Raw genomic sequence first — 14,290 nt, 5'->3', positions numbered from 1 at the left:
TCAGAAGAGGGTAAGGGACAGAGCTGGAGAGGAGAAACCCATCTCCACCAACAGTGACATGCAGAGTGGCTGTGCTCCCAGCCAAACTCACAGGTGGTGGAGAAGCAGCACCATCCCAGCCCTGGCCCCAAGCCAGCCCTGCCACCAAACCCCTGCCGTGGGAGGGACCCACCTCCCCAGGCTAACACAGCACCCAGCATTCCTCCTCTCTCCACGACCCTGCTCTGCAGTGGAGCAGCATCTGTGACCACCCTCGTTCTGTTAGGTGCTGTCCTGCTGGCCTGAGCTGTGACAGCCACTGCTCCTGTCCCACCAGAACCCGCTGAGCTGTCAGGCTTGGTCACAACTGACACTCATCAGGGCAGGGACCACAGAAGCCACCTCTCTTTTGTTTGGAGGTATTTTTGCTACCAAAAGCCACCAAGAGGACTCAGAGACTTGCCAGGGAGATAGTGATGCTACACAAAAGAGGTCACACCCACATCTTGGTGACTTCAGGAGCTTTGGGGCAAACTAGGGGAAATGGGCCAACTTGGAAGGGGCTGAAGGGCTCTTCCAGGCCTCTAGGAAGCATGCCTAAAAGTGGAAGCTAGTAAAATGGTTTGTTTGTATCCAAATAGTTTCAATTCGTCCTACTTTTGCCCAGGCACTCAGCAGAATTGTGAATGAAGATGGATTTACGCAGCAGAGCAAACCACATTTTCTGAAGATTTTTCACCAGACCTGCAGTTCTGGGGCAGTGCGGAGTGGTCTGAGCCACTGAACAACCTGGCTGGCATCACCCTGGAGCCAGAGCATCCAGCAGAGCCAGGAACAGCACCCCAGGAACGTGCACTGCCTCTCAGCAACTTAATACTCCCTGGCAACTGAAGTCGAATTAGCACAATGGCTGCATTTGCTTCATTAGCAGTACTTCTGAGCACCACACAGGCACAAGCCATTCAAGTGTGTGTTTTGAAATACCATCCTCACCTCATATTTGCATAAAAATGCCAGTGGTGTCACCACCACTTCACCAAACCCCATTGCATAACCCCACGGTCTCTCCCCACTGACACACCAGGGACCATCATTTCCAGAGTAAGGGAAGGAATTCTTTTTAAAAGAAGACAGGCTACTGACCACATCATTTTAGGCATATGCTGCTTTCATTTGTAGAAAAAAGAAAACTAAATTATCATCCTGACGTCTTTCCAGCACAAGCAAAATCTACTATTTCAAAGTACACTAAGCCTTCCTCCACCAGAACAACTCCATGGTGAACCAGAAGTCCTCAACAGCTCGAGGTGCAGAGAAACTCCCAGTTGATACACAGCCACCACAGTCCTGTACCTCCTCCAGCCCCACCATAGCAATGGGATCACCCTGGCTCAGTCCCTTGCCTACAGCACAAACAGGAAATATTCTGGCTACTTCATTTCTACAGAGAGGATTGCTGTAGTTTTCCAGCAGGACACATAAAGCTCTTCTGAAAAAGCCAGCTTACAGCTTGGGGAAACTCATCACAGATTACTAGACAGATTGGATCTTACCACTGAAACCAAGGGCTGGAAAATCCTCAGGCCTCCCGGTGTCACTGGCTGGAATTGCTGCAGGCTCATCTCAACCCTCCATCCTTCCCAACCAGTAAAACAAAGTTCCCAGCAGATCACAACAGGGCAGCTACCTTCCCTTTTTTTTTATTTGCTGACTGCTGCAGCTGCCATTATAATGCAGCAATGGCAAACTCATCCTTCTATGGACGACAGCACAAGGCGACGCGAGTTAGGTGACTGGGAAGTACAGAAGCTCAGCCCCATCCTGGCCACACCACCCTCTGGGAAGCACCGGCTCGTGCCATCCCTCCCAGCTGAAATGTCCCTCCACTCCTGTGCTGGGAAATCAGCTGTGAGGAAGGCAGAAAGGCCTCCCCGTGTCCCCCTGCCACCCAGTCCCATGGCTGGGACACACTGCGGAGAGCACGGAGCCAGGGATGCTCCAGGTTCCCCTCCTCTGCCTCTCGGGTTGGCAGTGCAGAGCACTCACAGTTCAGCATGCACAAGCAACATGATTTTGCATATGGTAATTTTCTGCAGCTCACCAGGTACCCAAAGCTTTCCATTACTATATGAAGTAAAAGTTTTCCCCCCCTAAATAAACCCTCCTGTAGCCATGTGCTGGAGTAATAAAATTCCCAAGTCTTGTCCTATGTTGGCTTCCTCTAGAGCCTTAGAAGAAACAGTGAGGGAAAGCCTCTTCAGTGACTAATTAAGCTATTAACGAGCCCGCTCAGACTCTCTGCTGTGAAGTGGGTTTTTTTGAGGTTTCATGCCCAGGGTCAGTGCCACTAGGAGGGACTGGGGGGATTTGGATTTTCCTCACAGCTGCTGCATTTTCCTCCTGAGCTGAAGGAGCAAACGGAGGCTGTGGCTGAGCTGATGTAACGTCAAGAGCTCTTCGGCTGCCAGGAGGGACAGCAGAGGCAGTCGCGCCCTGTCCCCCCTCCCCAGCTGGGCTGCCCCCTGCCCTGGGCAGGCCCAGCCGCAGCTCCCGGCCCGACGCCTGCACCGAAGATGGCCCCGGGGCTGCTCCACCCCGGCGAATCCTGCTCCAACGCTTCCAAAAGCCCGGCCGGGGCTGTGACATTATGCATGGCTAACAGTTTTGGCATCTCCTCGCCACTGCATCACACAACTCGGAATACGTATCGCTTCCTGCAGAGGCTTGCAAGAAAAATCGCCCTGAGACAACTACTTCATGTCTGTCACACGAATCGCACTCGTATTTGCCATTTCCTAACCTCACCAGCACAGTCACAGGCTACCTGCGGAAGCCGCTAATGCAGTCATCAGCTAATGAAGCATATTCTGAAACGCGGCGGCCCGCATCCCTCCAGATCCCCGCAGGGCAGCGCCCGGCCCCGCTCCGCTGGGGAAGGGGCGGCGGACGGGCCTGGGCTCCCCCCGCTGCCGCCGGCCCGAGGACCCCGGTGCCGGGCGAGGGCGCTGGGGCTGCGCGAAGGGGCTCAGCGGGGCTGGGGGCTCGGCCCGACCCGCTCCGCTCCTCCGGGCTGGGGAGCCGCGGGGCTCGGGCTGCGCCCGGGGCGCGGCTGCGGTCCATCTCGGTTCTCCGGGGAGGCTGCTACGAGCCGGTACCGAGCAGGACCGGCCCAGCTTAGCACGGCGGCTCGGGGAGCCCGCCCCGCCGGGAGGGCGGTCGGAGCTCGGCGGGTCCGGCATTGCTGAGTCACCGGAGCGGGTCATCCCGCACGGACCCCCGGGACCCCCGCACCGCCCCCAGCCACCGCGGAGCTGCCCTGCCCGGCCGGCGGGGAGCGACCCCAGGCTCCAGCAGGGACCCCCCAGCTCGGCCGGGTTGCGGGGAGCCGCGGGCGGAGATGCGGGGCGATGCATCCCGGGGCCGGCGCGGAGCGGCCCCCACCTGCTGCGGGCGGGCCGGGGCCGCCGCCCTCGGCACTCGCTCACCTTCTGTGGCATAGCTGTGGTCTCGCAGGAAACTGCTGCTGATCTTGCGGGTCTCAACGTCCTCCTCCATTGACGGCGGGCTGGCGGGCGCGGGGCGTCAGTAGCCGCAGCCGCGGATCCATCATCCCCCCCCGCGCCCTGCTCCGCGGCGGCCGGCCGCGAAATGCGGCTGTGGGGGGTGCGGGGCGGCGGGGCCCGGTGGCTCCTCCCATACGGCACGGCTGGGCATGGCTCGGCACGGCACGGCTGGGCATGGCTCAGCGCGTCCCGAGCAGGCGGGGCGCGGTGCTGTCCCTGCCCCGGGGATGCTCCTGCCCAAAGCTGCGCTGCTCCCTGACCCACCCACCTCAAACACAAGAACCAAGCGGGGTCCTCGCACCAGGCCCTTCTTTTTTTTTTTTGGCAGAAAAAGAGCCACAACACATAAAAGCTGTTGTCCTGGGACAGGGGTTGCAGCAAGGCCCATGATAGTCACCTTGGCAGCAGGAAAGAGGAAACGTGTGCCTGTGGGTGCCTTGGCCAGGCTCACCCTGCCCAGCTGTCAAAGGGGGTAGGATGCTCAGTGGCTTCTGGCTGTGATGGTCAGTGCAGGCAGGATGATCCATGAAATCCAGGGAAAAGGATAAGCACAGGGGCTACAGGGGAAGGGAGGGCTCTCCCTTTCAGGCACATCTCTGAAAGGACAGGCTGTATTCTGGATTTGTCAACTGGTACACACCAAAGGGAAACAATTACTCTTTAGGAGGCTTTTGTGTCTTGGTACAGTCCAGGAAGAAGTAAACCTTGGCACTGACTGAGCCATAGTAGACACAGGGAAGAAACTTATGGGGGCAAGTTCTCCCAGCTCCATTTGTGAGCTCTTGCACCTGAAGTTGGAATTAAAACAGAATCACAGAATTTTTTAAGTTGGAAGGGACCTTAAGTTCCAACTCCCTTCATGGGCAGGGACACCTCCCACTAGAAAAGGCTGCTCAGAGCCCCATCCAACCTGCCCTTGAACACCTCCAGGAATGGAGTCCCCACAACATCTCTGGACAGCCTGTTCCAATGTCTCACCACCCTTACACTGATGAATGTCCACCTGATCTCTATCCTAAATCTCTCTTCTTTCAGCTTAAAACCATTACCCCTCATCCTCTCACTGCAAGCCCCTTCTCTGGACATGTTCCAGCAGGTCCACATCTTTCTTGTGCTGGGAGCTCTGGAGCTGGACACAGTATTCTAGATGAGGCCTCACCAGGACAGAGTAGAGGGGCAGAATCACCTCTCTTGATCTGCTGGCAGCACTTATTTTTATACAGCCCAGGATGGAGTTGGCCTTCAGGGCTGCAACTGCACATTGGTGGCTCATGTCCAGCCTTTGATCCACTAGTACCCCCAGGCCTTTTTCTACAGGGCTGCTCTCAAGTGTGACCTTCCCCAGCCTGTATTCATGTCTTGGGTTACATCAGCCCAGGTGCAGGACCCTGTCCTTGGCCTTGTTGAACATAATGATGTCCACATGGGCCCACTTCTCCAGCTTGTCCAGGTCCCTCTGGATGGCATCCTTCCTCTCTGGCATATCAACTGCACTACCCAGCTTGGCATCATCAGCAAACTTCCTGAGAGTGTTCTCAATTCCACCATCAATATCCTTAATGAAGATATTAAGCAACACTGGGCCCAGCATTGACCCCTGCGGGAAAAACTTAAGAACAGTGTCAGGACATAAGACATCCCTGGCGAGGCAGTGATGTGCCCCAGGCAGCAGCATGGACACAACTCCATGCTTTCACACCAGCACCACAACCACCCATCAGGGCCCCTTTGCCCCCTGCTCCCCTCTGCCCAGATGGCTGCTGAAAGGAAATGGGCACATGGACACAGCCTGGGGTCTGTCCTGGGCCTGCACCCCATGGCACAACCCTGCTCTGCATCCAGACCCACTGCAGCAGCAACCGCAGCAGCAGCAGAAGCCTCGCTCTGTCCAGGATCCTCATTGCTGCTGGGCACAGCCTGGCACAGGGCCTGTAGCACCTCTGTGCCCACCTGCCAGGACAGTGAGCCCAGAGACCCCCAGGTCCCTGCAGCACAGGGCTGGGATCAGCTGCAGAAACAAGGCAGCTCAATGGGAGATGTCCTGGCAGCCCAGCACTGCGTCAGAGGGGAGTGTTATTGTTACCAGGACTGGAGGGGAAATCCAGGACATAGGAGGAATGGACAAGGGGCTGGATAACATTGCACATACAGTGGTGCATCACAGCTCCATCTCCTCTCCTAATTCTAGTATCGTAATTAAATTCTCCTTGGGAAGGTGCACGATTACACAGCCTACGTTGTCATTCTGCTGAGGTCACACTGCCTCCCTGGGTGCTGCTAATTTCAGGGGAATTGTCATGGGAGACAACATCTCTGAAGAAGAAGGCTCAAGGACTCCAGGGCGCTCTGCACCACTGCCACACACCTTTTGGAGGAGCATGTGGATCTTAGGAAAGAGAGGGAAAGCTCTTTTCTTTCTGCCCTGTGTTTTGACCTTGTGAAGAGAGGTGAATTCCCAGGCTCTCAGCTGCCTGCCTCCCCAGAACACTGACATGCTGTCATGTGGAGGTTGATATGAGGCATTGCAAAACTGCACCTTGAGAACTCTGGCACTTACTCATACACATATATAACTTCAAGGACTTGTCAGTCAACCACATCACAGGCCATTCATTAGTACAGGGATTACTGATGTGACAAGCCAGAAGCATTCATCAGACAGGCATGAGCCTGAAGTCTCCATGCCCAAAGCCTGCACTGTATTATTCTGGAATGCAAGTTCCTTGCTATAATCACCAGGGGCACATGTAACTCAAGCAAACACGTGGTATTTGTGGCTGATGCTGCTCTCGGTTGCAAAGGGCAAGATCCACAGTTAGTCTGAATTCACTCTCCAGGCCAGGTCATGGCCATGAAGGTACTAGAGCTCTCCTGCAGTCCAGGAGGAGTCAAGGCAGTAACATCATGCTTCATAAATAACTTGTGTTGCTGGTGGCTTCTTGCTACTTTGTAGCACAGGGTATCAGACCCAAACATGGCACTGCAGGACTCGCAACTGCTGCTGGCTCTGGGCAAGCCAAGGGTGCTTGGAGCTTCTTGCCCAAAGGGAGGCAAGGATACAGACTTCCCACAGGAAAAGAGAAGGAAAAGTTAAAACCAAACCAGTACACCAGGAATCAGTTTTCCCCTGCCTACAGTGTGCATTCACCTGTGGGTGTACATGATGTAAGACATGAGAGCAATCTGGCTTCAACAATCCCAACTCCAGAAAAGAAAAATACAAGTTTTTAACAAACAAACATTGCCATATCATATCCTCCCTTCAGATCTCAGATGGCAAGCCTCAGTCAAAAGGCAATGAATAATGAGCACCTGCAATGCTTAGGAATATTATTTAAAAAACAAACACAAATCAGCAGCCTTCTTCCCTTTCCTTTCAGCAGGCTCCATCTTCAGTGTATTTCCATGTTCACAAGTGTCAAGTCCTTTCTCCTTATTAACTAGAAAAATTATTCTCCCTGTAATGCATGAATTATAATCACGTATTCATAAGTCCTGCAAAGTTCTTCCATACACCGTATCATTTAAATACATCCACAAGCCACCTGTTTGTTATGCAACGTGCATAGGAGCTGCATCATGAAATCCATTTATTCTCAGCTTTTAAAAATCCAGGAACGAGCCTTTACAATAACTAAAAGCATTAGCTGTCCTGAGCAGGAATCCATTTGCAGATTAAACTCATGGAAGGTCAGCTTGTAGCTGTCACTGTTTTCTAAACCCCCAGGTGTCCACCATGTTACATACTTTGACATCTCTTGAAGAGTCAGGATGCTTTACACCCCATTGCTTTTTGATTCAATTAGAATAGGCTTAAGGGTCCCTGTGCACTAGTTCCTGTGGAACCTAAGCAGTGTCTTAATGAACATGTAGCCAGACCTCCGGTCTTATGCTCAGAACAAAACTTTCTTCACCTCATTTATTTTTACCTTCACATTCATGAGCACTAGATCTATTTTCCTTATAGATCTGGATTAGAACACAAGACTCATTTTTTTAAACTGTTAAATACATTAGATAACATTTCTTTTAAACTTGTAAGAATGGTTTCTATTAACTGATCATTAGTGCAGTGCTGTCACTGAGGCACTGACTTGTGGGATGATGCCCAGAGGTCAGCCCGTGTGGAGCAGCTCTGGTGAGAGTGCTTCAGGAAGAGCCACCTGCACCTGGTCCTGCCTTCAGACATGGCCCTGAACCCATGGGCATCACCCACCCTCTGTGGGCAATGATTTCCCTTACTGAGGCAGTTTGTTCCTGACTCAAGGCACATAAGAATACTAGGGAACCTGTAACCCATATCTGGGATGAAGTTCCAATCATACAAACCTTAATTAGCATGAATAAATACTGGAATAAACAGAGATCAAGAAAAATGGGGAATCAGGTCAGACGCAGAGGGGGAGCTGCAGCTCTCTCCTTCATAAATGACAGAGAACAAGGGTCAGGACCTCAGAGCAGAAAAGGGAAGAACCAGTTCATCGAATGCAAAGTAGGCAAAGACTTCTGCCTTCCAAAGGTTGTAGGATAAATTGATCTACTTGGCCTTCACCCCCGCTAGGCACCGTTACCATGGCTGATACGAGCTGTAGATGATTAGCAGCACGTCAGTAACGAGCCCAGCCGCACGCCCAGCCCGGCTCGAGGCAGAGCTGTGCTTCAGGCCAACCCCCTGCACTGCTGATCCCTCCTCCATGGACAGGAGCTTTTCTCAGCACCTCTGCAGCTACTGCAAAGCCTGTTCAGACATTCACACAGCATTCCTACCCGAGAAACAATGCCGGTCCCATTTAAGGCACCAGCACAGGAGCTCTGTCCCCTGTGCCGCTCTCCTGCGGCCAAACCATCATCCTGGTTCCCAGATCAGTCATAACACCTGACACTGTCACTGTGCAGCTGCAACACCAACACTGCACTTCCAGGCAAGGCTTGTTGAGAACCTTTTCCTCTCTATGGACAAGCTAACCACAACATACTTGTGTTCCCTATATTATTACAAAATTATTGCTGAATACACTGCAGAACACATCTGATACCCCCAAAATGGGGTACAGCATGTTTCATGATGGTCCAAGACTTCAATGTCCTTTAAAGGATACAGTGTGAACTCCTTGTCACATGTTCCTCACATCAGAGATGTAATTAGCTTAAATACTTACATGGTAAATAGGATTTGCTATTTCTGAAGATTAAGGCCACATGTTACAGCATCAGTGCATCAGAACCAGTTGAGCACAGCCTATGCTAAGGAATACGTTTTTGCTTGCAAAAAGCTACTCAGAGCAGCTCCACAAACAAGGGCTCCTGTAGGTGCTGGGGCTTTGCTTGTTCCCTTGGGTTTGTTTTCTTAACTGGACTAACAAACTCCACCACACATGACTGGCAAGCCAGAGACTGACTGGTATTGGGTGGGCATGCAGGTCTGAGACACCAGTGCAGGTCTCCTGGGGACTTGGAGTGCTATATATAGAGCACAGCACCATGTAATACAAAATCACTGGCTCCTTGCCCCAGAGTGCTTACAGTCTGCTCCAGAGAAATGTGATACAAGGGATAAAGGGGATGCAAGATGACACTGAAGCATTGTTCATGAGATAACCATTATAGGAAGTCTAGGGCTGATAAGCAAGTCTAGTGATCACAGAACCAAAAAATAAAGGCAGTGTTCTTGCCTCTTGGATTTCCCTGTTGATTTATGCTCAGTTGGTGAAGAAAATCACCATGCTAATCCCACCATTTAATACAGAGATACAGCTTCCCAAATGTTTTATATTACCTTAGATCACCATATAGGAAGGGAACTTCAGGTGCTTTTGAGCAGAACAGATACGTGACATTCTACTGAAGGTCACCTGCTCATCCTGAGCTGGCTGCACCCCTTCTCATCTGCTGCTCCTGGACCAGTATGCAGGGGCTGGACTCTGCACACCAGCCCTGGGACCAATTGACACTGACATGTACCTGTGCAGGAACTGGCTTCCAAAAACCATGTCTCATTCATCACTCCCCTGCTTCAAACACTTCAGTCATCAAGCCAAAGGCAAAACACAATTCCATGAAGCAAAGATGACTATCACACAGCACAGCAGCAAAAAACTTAAACCCAAAATCACAAAACCTGGAAAGCTATCAACCAACCACTAGTCTGTAAACTGTTCATTCATCAGCTGAGGATCAGAAACAGCAAGAAAAGAAGAAACTGGGATCAATTGTGGTGCAGAAAAAGCAGAGTTTGTCATGTAATGTATTTATACTGAGCATTCAGAGGCTTCCCCACATGTTCTGGGATGAGATATTATTTGTGAGAATGACTATTTAGCATTTATTTCTGTTAAATTAGCAATAAACATGCAAAATTTTGTATGGCCCCAAAGGTGGATTTTATTCGAAAGGTCGTGTGCCAATAGGAGACACTAACACTTCTAGGACATTTTGAATTTTATGCCCTAAACTGCAATCACTCCACTGCTTTAATTTCATTTGAATATGGACTACATAAAAAAATAATGCAATCATATTACAAATTAAGATAGGGCTGCCCACATCTTGTAACACAAGCAAAGCAGTTTTACAGCATTGCTAACTTGACACTGGAATTATTGCTTTTTAAAAATCATCCTGCCTGTCCTCAGATGTTGTCTAGCAGCAGGAGAGAGAACCCCCGGCTACAGCTGGGCCACCCTTGTAAAATGGAAAGCACAAAGGCTAATCAGTCAGATAGGATTAATTCCCCAAAGAAAAGGAAACTGCATGTCTGGCAGAGCAGCAATCTTGACCTGTGCAGGGATTATTTTAAGTTTTGCAGCCACCAGGAGGATGGATGGGGTCCCAACACTGGGCCAGTGGGTAAGGCAAGAGGAAGCAGTTGTTGGCTGCAAAACTGAGAGCTGGGCAACCCAGAGCCTGTGAGCAGTGACCCACCTGCCAACAGCTTCAGCATTCACAGGAGCTTGTAAATTTTCAGTGATACTTCATAAAGCAACAACCAACACAGGCAAAGGGCCTGACCCCTGATAACTGTGTCTCTTCCCCAGCTGCCTTGGCAGGACTCAGGCTGCTGGCAAGGCGCTCAGCAGCCCGCTCTGAAGTCCAGCCCAGCGCTGGGAAGGCCGGCACCGCCTCACGCCCAACCCCGAGCACAGGGAACGTATTCTAAGCACAAAACTATTTTGGAATGGGAAAAATCACAAGAAGGCATCACAACATGCTGCGATTCACCTCTCTTTGGTGTGGTGTGGCCACGTGTGGCACAGGCAGGGCTGGGCTGTGGCAGGAGATGGCAGCCGAGGCACCCGGGGTGACGGGAGCTGGGAGAGCTGAGCCCCGACCAGACACGCTGCCCTGTGCTCACCTCCCCTGCACCACTGCACGGGGACAGGACAGCTCGTCCCGTGAAACTAAGCCCTTCAGATGTCTCTGGAAATCTCTGGGAGGAAAGATGGGATAAGAGTATCAGACAAGGCGATAAACAGATGGAAACCACCACGCAGGCTGCACAGGACGGCTACAGACACCAGCCAGGACTGGGCTTTCCCCACACTAAGGAGAGGCCAGTCTTTTACAAAACACAAAGCCAGTTGTGTTGCTAGTGAATAATTATAAAGTGTAGCTTAGGGAAGAGGAAAGGAAAAAGAGACACCATGAGAAGCCCTAAAAGTTTACATGACATCTCACAATGCTAATGTAAAACTAATATTTGTATTCCACCAGTATTTACATATAATCCATGTCATTTGAAAAAACAAACATGAAAAACTGTTTGTTAATAAAAGATATCACATCTTATTAATGTTCATAGAGTAATTATGAAAACCACAAATCCATCTGTTAAGCAGTCAGCAAACAAGACAAGTGACCGTTATGTTAAACAGGTTATGAGATGCCAGAGGGAAGGAAAGGTGACAGACCCAGCCAAGCCCCGGATCCAGCAGCAGCCCAGCCCAGCACGGGGTTACACACCAACACAAACATCTGCATGTGCTCACACACACACACCTGCCTTCCCAAAGCCTTTTCCTGAATTACATATAATAACAATATGAGCGATGAGGTCATGAGGCATTATGCATAAATGTCTACATTGAAACGTGATGATGTGATCATTAAGATCTTATTGGTTTAGGAAGTAATATTTTTTTAAGGACAGACACCCATCCCCACCAAGATGAGATTGGAAGAATATGCAAAGTAACATTAAATCCAATTGCCCCTGTCCATATGGGAATCCTGTTACTTTAATCCAATTTAATTAACAAAATTGATTTAATTCTTGTCATGTTTTTGAATTATTTCTGAACATTTAAAGGAAGAAACATTTGGGCACAGGGACTAATTGATTCATTAGCATGAGTATCATCAACCCGTTAGTATATTCTCTGGCTGTTCAGTGCAGTACTGAGGTGTGCAGCACTGAACACCCCATTCCTTATGCAACGTGTATGCAAAACTGGATGACAACTTGTATGCAGCCTTGTCATGGCTACTCACCTAAAACAAGTAATTGTGCTAATAAAAAAAAGCACATTTGAATAGTATACTTCACATGATTCTCCCAATTTCACACCTACTAGCAACTCGCTCCACCTACTTGGGAGCAACTCCCCTCCCCAGTGCAGAAGGATGCCTGGGGACAAGAGGCTGCACATCCTGCTCCTCCTGGGGGGAGGCATCAGCAGCTCTTGGTGCCCACCAGCTGGTCCCAAGCACTTCCCACGCTTCAGCTCTCTTAACCTGTCCACTCCAATTTGCCACATCCAGCCAGAGAGTCAGTTACAACCCCACTGACTGCAAAGTCTATTTCAGATCTATCCACACACCATCATACGGATCTTCTGCTGATGACTGTGGCAAAGAGGTTGCAGTACTCCATTTTCCAAATGTATGGGAACAAAATGTCAAGGAGTATAACAGCAATGCTCCCCTCACTTCTGCCCCCAAATAATCTGTGTCAGAAAAATATGGCCACAACATTCTATCAAAAATATTCTCCATGGTCTTCTACGTTTTACACACATGAAATTTCATCAGTGTGAATTTCATGGCTTTTAAGTTCAGACTACATGAAGAGTGATGTCAAGCCCAGCAAATCAGCAATGGCTTTCCTCTCAAGGACAAGTACCCTTGAAAAATTACTAAGTCAGCACACAAAGGAGAAGAAAAATATTTGAGGGCAGCCTGAGCAGTGGAGGATTGTAAACAGGCTGATCTGCAGGTGCTTTGTTTGCTGTGCAGTTGTGCATGTGCTCAAGTCTAGGACGCAGCACCCCCAGAAGAAGATGGGGAGCTGTTTGCCTCCCCAGCAAGAGGAGGCCAGGGAGGGCACAGGAACACCCAGGGGGGCATGCAGTGGGTCCAGACAGCCCCTGTCACCCCCAGGCACAGGAATTGTCACCATGGTCCTGAATGTCTCCTAGAAATGGGCACCTCTCAGGGACTCTCAACGCTCTCCACTGCAGGGCCCCCAGACCCTTGGGCTGGGACCCCCAGGAGCATCCCCAGGACCCTGTGGTGGGAATACTGGCTGCCCTTCCAGTGGGAGCAGTGGCCCATGGGGACACTATGGACAAAAACCACACAGGGAACACTGCTGCCTCTTGTTGCCCCAGGTGACCAACACTTTTGCCTCGTGCTCTTAAGCTGCTCCTGTTTTTAATCAATTGGATTATTTGTTTTCTTCTCCAATTATTCTGTCACCTAAGACTTCAGATTAGCAGTGTGGGTGGAGAAAAGCCTAAGCTGCTCTTAGGTTAAACATCCAAATCAATTAGCCTCTTTCAATGGAATAGCATCTATGGGGCAGTGGGTCAAAAACACACACCTCAGTGGTTTTTCTTTGTGGGTTAGTGTGGTGGGTTTGTTGCCATCTGCTTGCAAGTTGCTTACTCTTTCATTCTGGCTGAGGCAAGTTGAATTTATAAGGCAGAATCAAGGCAAAAATAAAAGGGAAGCCTTCTCATCAGCTCTGCTTTTGAATGCATTTGTTCTGTTGTGAAGTTTCCACTTCAGGCAGGTTACTAAGAAGCCAGATTAAAGAGAAATAGCACCAGTGTGCAAGCTTGTATTGACTGGGTCTGCACACAAGCCTTTTTGCTTGGATCTGAATGCATGGTAAAAACCAAGCAGGAGTGCTCCTGGTAAAAACAAACCACAGTTCAAACCTTAGGGTATAAACCTCAGAGACCCACAGGTCTCCACGTATCCAGGTAACCAAGGCAGTGCAGTCCCCAGGCAGAAGAAAGAAGATTAAAATAGATCAAATTCATTAATTAGTAGAATTCAGAAGAGAATTCCAACTTGCCAAAAGAAGAATAGAAGTATTTAAAAATGAAGAAACTCCTCAGAAACCCAAGACTGTGTCATAACACTTTAAGGCTGGTCAGCCTGACTAACAGAACTCCCTCATCCAACACACCTTCTGTGGAGCAGGCAAAGCCCAGCCCTGCTCTGCTCAAACCAGCTACTTGCTGCACTCCTATGACAGCTGCTCTCCCATCCTCTTTTGGGAAACACTTGCCAGGACACTTGCTGTGCAACACAGGACAGAGGTTTCCTTCCCCCAGATGACCAGCTCATGCTCAGCACAATGGGAGATAAGATGTTATTGTTACACAGTGGCTCTTCCATAGTTACTCCTGGCAGGTGGGTTCTGTGGGTTTCCATCAAGTTCTAATGAGGGGACACTGCACAAAAACATCCACTGTCACATCTGCACTAGCAGCATGTTGCCAAGGATGGCCTGGGTCATATCT

At 50.2% G+C, this 14,290-nt stretch overlaps 1 protein-coding gene across 3 annotated transcripts in view; it reads right to left on the bottom strand.

Annotated features, from left to right (window-relative positions):
• PPP2R2B (protein phosphatase 2 regulatory subunit Bbeta) overlaps positions 1-14,290 on the bottom strand; it is a 73,655-nt gene that overhangs the window by 44,543 nt on the left and 14,822 nt on the right. The window contains exon 1 of one of the 3 annotated variants that reach the window (XM_051631405.1): positions 3,465-3,609. The exons of the other annotated variants lie outside the window; for them this stretch is intronic. Coding sequence (XP_051487365.1) covers positions 3,465-3,534 — 70 coding nt within the window. The 5' untranslated portion in view covers positions 3,535-3,609. Of the gene's footprint in view, positions 1-3,464; positions 3,610-14,290 lie in introns of those variants that run through there. 3 annotated transcript variants of the gene reach the window in all.

This window comes from Apus apus, chromosome 13 (genome assembly GCF_020740795.1).
Source record: "Apus apus isolate bApuApu2 chromosome 13, bApuApu2.pri.cur, whole genome shotgun sequence".
In the NCBI taxonomy this organism is placed as follows: Eukaryota; Metazoa; Chordata; class Aves; order Apodiformes; family Apodidae; genus Apus; species Apus apus.
This window is presented reverse-complemented; position numbering and strand designations above follow the sequence as displayed.